General features: G+C 41.1%; 1 protein-coding gene across 1 annotated transcript; it reads left to right on the top strand.

Moving 5' to 3' along the window:
* The first annotated feature begins 383 nt into the window (after nucleotides 1–383).
* LOC107483517 (uncharacterized) lies at nucleotides 384–1,058 on the top strand. Its single transcript, XM_016104139.1, has one exon. It carries the CDS (start codon nucleotides 384–386, stop codon nucleotides 1,056–1,058), a length of 675 nt encoding a protein of 224 aa, XP_015959625.1.
* Nucleotides 1,059–9,004: the final 7,946 nt, after the last annotated feature.

Raw genomic sequence — 9,004 nt, 5'->3', positions numbered from 1 at the left:
GAAGAAAACCAAGAAGATCAGCAGCAGGAACAAATTCAATATGTGTACAACCAAGGTTCAGGATCAAGTGAAGTTTATGATGACACTTACAATCCATCTTGGAAGAACAACCCCAACCTTAGATGGGGAGATAACCACAATCAAAATCAGCAGCCATGGTAAAGACATTCAAACCAAAACAATTCAAAAAATAACCAGCAGAACAATAACCAAAATCCATATAGAAAATCCCAAAACAATTACCTCAATTCCAACCATTATCCATCCAATAACCAAACCACCAACAATACAACTATCATCCACCTTAAACAGCTCACAACCAACCACAAATTCCATAAGACTCTCAAAGAATCTCCAACTTGGAGATATTGATGGAAAAAATAATGAAACAGCAAGAACTTACAAACAAGAACAATGAAGCTTCCATAAGAAATATAGAAAGGAAGATTGGGCAGCTTTCCACACAAGCTGTGATTGAAAGGCCAACAAGCTCACTCTCAATTGACACCATTCCAAATCCTAAAGAAGAATACAAAGCTATACAGCTAAGGAGTGGAAAAACCTTAGTGAATGACAAAAAACCAACTGAGAATGATGAAGCTAGCAGCAAGAATGATGCTACACTCAACAGGGATGATCAAGAGAAGCCTGAAGAGGGAGAGAAACAGCCACAAATCTCAAGGAAAGGGAAACAAATAATGGAAAAATCATCTCAAGGACATAAGCAAGTGGAGAAGAATTTCACACCTCCATTGCCATACCCTCAAAGGTTCAACAAGGAAACCAAGGATCAACACTTTCTCAAATTCCTTGAAGTTTTCAAGAAATTGAAAATTAACATCCCCCTGGCCGAAGCATTAGAGCAGATGCCTCTATATGCTAAATTCTTGAAAGAACTTATCAGTAAGAAGAGAAGCTGGCATGAGAAGGAGACCATTATGCTCACACAAGAGTACGGTGCTGTAATTCAAATAGGTCTCCCACCAAAACTCAAAGATCCTGGGAGCTTCTTCTTACTTTGCACCATTGGCAATATGACAAAAAAGGGCATTGTGTGACTTAGGGGCCAACATTAATCTAATCCCCTATTCTATGATGAGAAAGCTATGCACAGATGAGGTAAAGCCCACACAGATGTCACTAGAGCTCGTGGACAAATCATTGGTGTTTCCCAAAGGAGTAATTGAAAACCTTTTGGTCAAAGTGGATAAGTTCATATTCCCTGCAGACTTTGTAATCCTGGATCTAAGGGAAGAAGGGAGTGACTCCATTATCCTGGGAAGACCCTTCCTGGCCACAGCAAGGGCCATAATAGATGTTGAACAAGGAGAGCTCACCTTGAGGGTACATGATGAAAGCATCACTCTGAATGTCTTCTAGAGGCACAATCTATTGCTGAAAAAGAAAGCTACATGAAGGTTGACAAGGAAGACTTGAAGTGCAAAGAAGAGACCAACAAGACACTCATTAATCCCCTTCCAAAGCAAGAAACAAACAATAAAGCAGAACAAAAGGAGAATGTGCAGAGTGATGAGGGGAAGTAAGAAGAAAATGAGGTGTTAGCCAATGAGAAGGCAAATTCCAAAATGCAGCCTACTGTCAAAGGAGAAGGATCACCAAAAAGGAGAAAGAAAAGCAAGAAAAAAGCTCAAAAATGGTGGAAAAACAAAAAGATCCCAACTGAGGGATTCTCAAAGGGAGATGAGGTACATCTAATCTACCAACAGCTAGGGGCAAACCAACAAGCTGATGATTACTACACTGTCAGCAGGATACTCTCACTAGAGCATGCAGAGATTGAGTATCAAGGCACTGGAAGGAAGCTCACTGTGAGGGGAGACAAGCTGAGACACTACAGTCATCAACCACCCCAATGAAGGCCCAATGTCAAGCTACTGACAATAAAAGAGCGCTACATGGGAGGCAACCCATGATTTAAGATTTTTGTTTTGATTCTAATTCCAATAACCAATGGTCCTTCTAACATGAATTTGAGTTCTCATGAATATATTTGATACTTGCATACATGATCTTTATGAATATGCTAGATTTCTAAGTTTGGCGTGCCTGAAGGCACTCCAAAATGGCTTTTCTAGCTTTCTTAGACTATATGCTCATTCATTTTGATGGAGAATATAGCCAAACATTAAGTTTGGTGTCTGCATATACATTGAATTCCAGAAAAATTATTTTTGTTCATAGGATCAAATTTATGAGTAGATGGATCATACATTGTTTCATTTTGGTAGTTTATGATAGAAAATAAAATGTTCCTTATGATGAATGCACCAATTGTGATGGATTATTTACATTTTACCTTAATCCCTTAGCAAGGGACAAGTTTGGTGTTCACCAAATTTTGGTTCACTATCTAAGGAGTACAATTGGTTATTTATGAATGAGGAACATGTTAAATTGTTTAAATGCTTATCACCACACCACTGTGCCACTTTTAAATCTTAAGGCTCACTATTGCTTTGATTTAATTAAATAGAAAAAAAGAGGATTGAGAAGAGGACAAAAGGGGAAGGAAGGCACGGCTGTGACAAGCCAAGGGAGGAGGGCACATGTGCTTAGAGAAGCGTGCACCCTTGAAAAACAAAATCTGCATGTTTTTCACCCTTGGAGGCCAAACCTCATGCATCCAATGGGGAAGGAATCCTTGTCAACCTTCAACTATGCATACAAGCCATTCATCTCATGAGTTTTCTACAATGTTTTGCTCAATCTTCGCCCTCCATATGCTTAACCAAAATTCCCTTTTAATTATGTTTATGTTCTTGTTCAAGGACTTGATGCCTTGCCTATAAATAGTGATGACACATCCTAGCTTACACATCCCTCATACAAACTTCCCTTACTTAGAAGCCTTGGTTTCATTCTTCACCTAGCTAAAAACACATTCAGCATCCTTTCTTACTCAACTGCAACATTTTCTTTTTCACCCCCTTCCTTTTGTAGCTAAACCGTAGCCCAAACACAGCCCACCTTTCCTTTTTTCTCTCTCCCAATTCATGGCTTCTTCAAGTTCTAGAAGAAGAAAAGGAAAGGAACGCCGAACCTCCAACCTATGATACAAAGAAATTTAAATCTCAATTTCATGAAGCAAGGTATCATAGACTCATGAAATCAAAACATGTCATTCCTGATATGGGCTTCAGACTGAAGGAGGGGGAGTATCCTATCATGAGGCAAATTACTAAGGAAATGAGGTGGGAACTTCTATGTGATCCCTTCACTGACATCAGTGCAGTCATGATAAGAAAATTCTACGTGAATGATGTGAAAGAGAGTGAGGACAGTCGCCCATATGAGGGTTATGTCAGAGGTGTTGAGGTGGATTTTAGTCCATCATCAGTTATGAGGGTCCTACAATTGAGAACCATAACCTATGGAGAGCTTAGCTTTGAGGATAGATTGCATGGTGAGAATGACCCTGATGAATTATTGCATGGGTTATGTTTTGAAGGTAGAGACTGGAAAAGAAACTCAGAGGGAGCTCCAAGCCACTTGAAAAGATCAGATCTCACACCTGAGTCCAGAGGGTGGTATGAGATAGTGAGGAGATCAATACTCCCTACTACAAACACCTCAGAGGTCATAATCAAGCGAGCCCTCTTGACATACTGCATCTTACATGGAGGAGAAATCAACCTTTCACAACTTATAGTAGACAGTATTCAGGAGATGGCTGAAGACACAAGCAAATCGGGTAGGCTTGGATACCCAAGCACTATTGTAAGGCTGTGCAACAGGGCTGGGGGTGCTCTTTGAAGATGAAGACACAGAAAAGGTAAAAGGAGGAAGGGGAATCACAAAGAGAAGAATGGAAGGTGCTACTGAAGATGACAATCAAGAGGAAAGAAGAATTCAAAGTAGAAGAAAAAGACCACAAGTGGAAGAATAGCAAGCTTCTAGTGCACTAGATTTGAGTCAAATGCAGAGAACAATTGAAAAAATGTCTCAACAATTCATGAAGGCACAGGAGCAACAGCAAGAACAGTATCTGAGGCAACAGGAGCAATATTTGAAGAATAGAGAGGAAAGAGAGAGATGGCAGCACCACATGGAGGAGCGACAAGAGAACTGGCAGCAACAAATGACGATTCAACAACAAGAATTTTAGACAAGGATTCTTGAGGGGCAAAAGGAACAAGCAGCAGATTTTCGAGTCATATAATGGATTGTCCCTGCGGCAATCCAAATATGGGGAGTATACTCAAAATCTATACCAATGGAAGAATATACATCACACCATTGGAGAACATAAGCACTATCAAAGAATAGAGTATGATGAAAGCACCCAAGCAAAGTTGGATTATTTGACTCATAGCATGCCAGCATTGAACCCACAGATCAAGCCATTTGAGCAATGCCAAGAGTTAGTGGACCGGCAAAGAGCAAAAACCAAGACACATTCAGCAAGTATGCATCAGAGATTGGAGGAGGCTGGACTCTCAGGTCTGATAGACCCTATCTGGGATAGAAGGTGCCCTATTGAAGAGCCTCAAGATTACACCAAGAAGAGGAAGAAGGGAGAATCAAGCAAAATAAAGGAGCACAATAAATAGAAGGTGGTGGAGTTTCTTTCATGTTTTTCAATTTAATAAGGAAGATGCATCCCTACAACATGAGATGCCTCCAATTGCTTTATGTTATGCACTTTAATATTTTGAGTAGTTTCCTTACAAGTGAATTGCATTATAATTGTCATTCATCATTAACTTGAATTATGTTTTGTTTCCCCTTTTGCATAAATAAAAGAGAAATATTTGAAATAGAAAGTAAATGACCAATGCTGTAGAAATTTGAATGAGATTCAGTGGTGGTATTTATTTGATTTAATGATTAGCTCAAATAACAAAAGCTGCATAATAACATATTCTTTGAAGTATGAATTATTTTTCTATTATAAAGTCTTCTATTAATGAATGCCCCTTGAGAATGAAGCCAAATAAGAAAAAGAAAAAGAAAATCCAAAAATTGGCAAAGAAACAAACAATAAGGCTAGACACCAATAGCTTGGACCCTAGAACATATGCCTGTGGTATTTTTGTACTGGGATATGCTTGGACAAGTAGGTTCTGAGGAGTATTTCAAAACTTGGCCACTTGGATCAACTGATCTGGGATTGCCAACTGAAAGTCCACTATCAAGAGTAACCTAGCTACAAAACACTTAGTGATCCAAAGAGATGCTGGGCATCAATGCTCCTAGAAAGAAAATGTGAGCCATGTGTCTGTGGTGAAGAAATGTTGAGCAAAACTAAGCCAAAGACTGCTGCAGCATTTGTCACCAAGCCTTCATCAATAAATAAGCTTCCCAAGCAAAGTAAAGAAAGAAAAAGCTCACAAGGATCAAGCAAAAGTAAGGCATTATAGCAGCAACTCTAGTGAACCTTTGAGGAATCATTTTTTATCTGTCAGCAAAGAATAAACGAGCTACCATTGTCTGCATAAAACCCCATGAACCAAGTTCAATTATCTGCTAAATAAGGACATGCATACTTCTCTGTTTCATTTTATTTTCTCTTATGTTTAGTGCTTGCTTGGGGACAAGCAAGGTTTAAGTTTGGTGTTGTGATGACAAGTCATCTTATGCTAGCTTTTCAAGCATTTTTCACGTGTTTCATTAGGTTTTATGCACTTTCTTGCATTGTAAGTAAGTAATTTGGGGTGGATTTGCATGATTTTGTTGAATCAATCAACCATCCTTTATTTGACACTAAATCATGATGTTTAAGCTAGAATTAGTTGGTTTTTGAATGATTTATAAACCTTGTGAATTTGTTGATACTTTGATTGGTTGTTTTGATTACTTATAGGTGAAGAAAAGAAAGAAACAAGGAAAGCGTGGCCTATGAAGCGTGGCCTGAGGATATAAAAGCGTGAAGCAAAAGCATGGCACACCAAATGAAGCAAAGGCCTATGGCGCTGAGTTAAGAGAGTTAACTGAGCACCCAATTAACTGAGCGCCCAAGGAAGCAAGCAAAATCAATAGCGCTCAGTTAACTAAGTTCACTTTATCGGGGGTCTCCTCAAAGAAATTCAAGGTGCAACATTTGGTAGAGGCTTCACCAAGTTTCGAACCAAGCACTTGAGGGATAAGATAAGCGCTACTCCCCAAAAGAAATTGGCAAAAGGAGCTAGCCAAGGTTCGAACCAAGCACCTAGGGAGCAAGGAAGAAGCGCTACTCTAAGGGAAATAAGCAAAAATTGCAATCCTCAAGGTTCGAAATTGGAGACACGAAGAATAGAACAAAGGGCGCTCAGTTACCTTATTCAACTGAGCGCTACCTTTCATTGTTTCACAAAGAAAATTCCTCCACACATGCTGCACCCAAGGTTTGAAGTGAGGCTCCCTCCCAAGTGCACAAAGGGCGCTCAATTAATTTTGTTAACTGAACGCTACACTCCTCATGAAATGTTGGCACCAAATGTTGCAAGCAAGGTTCGAATTGAGGTCTCACGTTGCACACATTGAGCGCTCGGTTAAGTGCTCCAACTGAGCGCTATCGAGGCTGCACACAAGGAAGGCTTGGTGCGCAACGAATTGGAGGGCCAAAAGCAAGGTGGAGCGCTCAGTTAGATTAATTAACTGAACACTTCCCTGGAGCTTGACATGAGCCCAAAACAAGAAGAAATTGAGCGCTCAGTTGGTTCAATTAACCGAGCGGTTCCCTGGAGGTGCACCATGGGTTCAATTTCAATTCAATTGCCACTTTGGATCCAATCCTTCACCAAATTGAGAAGCCCACTCTAAATTCTGAAGATCAAAAATAGAAAGTGTATAAATAGGACTTAGTTTGATTTAGAGAGAACTTTTCACTTTCACTTTTGAACCTTCTTTTATTTTGAGTTTTATTTTGAGCTCACTTTTACATTTTAGCTTTGAATTGGGATTGAGAGCTGAGTTCTCTCCTCCTTGTTCTTACTTCTGCATTTCTTACTTTTTGTTTATGAATTTTGGATTGAGATTGAAGGAATTCTGTTTCAATCATTGATCTACAATTCGTCTTTGTTTTCTTCTACATAATTCTAAGATTTGGGAATTGGATTTAGCTTTTTGTTTTCATTTTCATTTCTTCTGCTACTTTTGCTTTCTGTTTTGGAATTTGAATTGAGATTGAAGAGCTTCATTGATTCAAGGTTTGAGAATCATCTTTACCTTTCTTCTCAACTGTTCCAAGAATTGAATCTGAGTTTCCTTTACTGCTTTCATTTTCTTTTCTTCTACAAATTGTTCTCTATTGGATCAAGGAAGGAATTGAGATCTAGACTTGTTTTCTAGTCTCATTGAGCCTCTAAGCTCTTGAATTTCTTTCCTAGCTCTTGCAATTGAGTTGAATTTACTTTCTGTTTTGTTCTTCACTGCAATTTTCCAATTCTGTTTAGATCTACTGCACTTAATTCATCTTCATTACTTTCTATTGTTAAATTCCGAATCCCAGCATCTCACATCCCTTTATTATTCAAGCAATTTATATTTCTTGCACTCTAAGTTTCAACCGTTTACATTACTTGCAATTTAAGATTCAGCTATTTTACTTCTTCTTATCTTTAGTTTACTGCCAATTTTTCTTCTCCCTTTTAGTTTCATGCAATTTAGCTTCTGTTGGTCATAATTCACTCAAATCAACACTTGTTTGTTTGACTAAATCAACCACCTAACTAAAATTGATCAATCTTTCAATCCCTGTGGGATCGACCTCACTCATGTGAGTAATTTCTACTTGATGCGACCCGGTACACTTGCCGGTGAGTTTTGTGTTGGATCATTTTTCACATATCAGTCGTCACGGAGCCTTGGGGAAGGACATTGAACCAACGTATGGCCGGGCCAGCTAGGGTAACGGGGAAGGCACAACATCTCACTTCATCGCCGACCCCTTCCAAGTTCATCCTGGCCTCGAAGGCCAGTAGTTGCTCTTGGGGATCTTGGGTCCCATCGTACCTCATGTCCGTTGGCATATCGAAGTGCTTCAGTAGCCGGACCTTGAGGATAGAATGGTGAAATGGGGTTGCCCCCATGATCACGGGTTGTCGTCTTCTTCTTGATCTTTCTCTGCTGTCTTCTCTGTTTTCTTCGGCAGCATTCCTTGTCGAAGGTCGAGTGTATATCACGGGATCACACCGTCTTCTTGGCATTTTCCTGATTTCTCCTCAGCTTTTCGACTCTGACCGGTATTTCGGAGTGTGCTTGGAGCGACCTCTTCGGGGACTGCTCGCCCTCCCTAGCGGAGATCAGGAACGATCTTGCCTCGGAGCTGGTTGGTGCCATTCTCTGCTCGCAACCTCCCATTTTAGGTTCTGCACTCTATGGCGCAGCTCCTGTATTATTCTGGCACTGTCGCTATCTATTTCCCAGAAGGGGCGCCTCTTAGGTGAGCGCGAAGGGGGCTCGGGTCGCCACAGGGGGGATCTTGTGCGTTCACAAGAGGAAGCCACCGAGGCTACCCTGCTGGTTCAAGGAACCACTTCTTCCCCCTACGGTTCACCTCCATCATCCGCCTCCACAGGGTCCAACAAAAAGTTCATTACGGCGATCCCCATAGATGGCGCCAATGTTCGAATGCTCAAGTTCCGAACGGGTCGGGGATGTCTCCTGGGTATGAAGGTGGGAATCAGCCTTGGTCTAAGTCTGTGGAGCGAGACGCGGGCATAGCCGACTTCCCGAGCTCTTCGTGAGGTGAGGGGGGTGCCACTTGCAAGGACACTCTGACGCTCAAGTCCGAAAGTATGCAGGTGGTTAGAGAGTAAGGAATATGGTGACGTACCTTGGGGAAGGGGTAGGGTCCTCCCCATATATATCCTGTCAAGGGTGGGTCCCAGGAGGACAGACCCACCTTCCTCGAAACTTCCTTATACAGCTATCGATGAATGAGCTGTAGAGGGGTAGGCGTCCGAGTTGCTGCTCGGATGGGTTACACCCATCAACCCAACCGGTCGGGTCGGATTGCCCGTGGGTCGAACCAGTCAACAGGCCAGTTAGGCTAGGCCGTAAT

Source organism: Arachis duranensis, chromosome 4 (assembly GCF_000817695.3).
Source record: "Arachis duranensis cultivar V14167 chromosome 4, aradu.V14167.gnm2.J7QH, whole genome shotgun sequence".
Lineage (NCBI taxonomy): Eukaryota > Viridiplantae > Streptophyta > Magnoliopsida > Fabales > Fabaceae > Arachis > Arachis duranensis.
Note: the sequence above shows the minus strand (reverse complement) of the source record. Positions and strands in the feature narration are given on the sequence as shown.

Excerpts from the sequence above, each read along its gene's own strand:
- LOC107483517 (XM_016104139.1), top strand. The coding sequence starts at position 384 with ATGAAACAGCAAGAACTTACAAACAAGAACAATGAAGCTTCCATAAGA.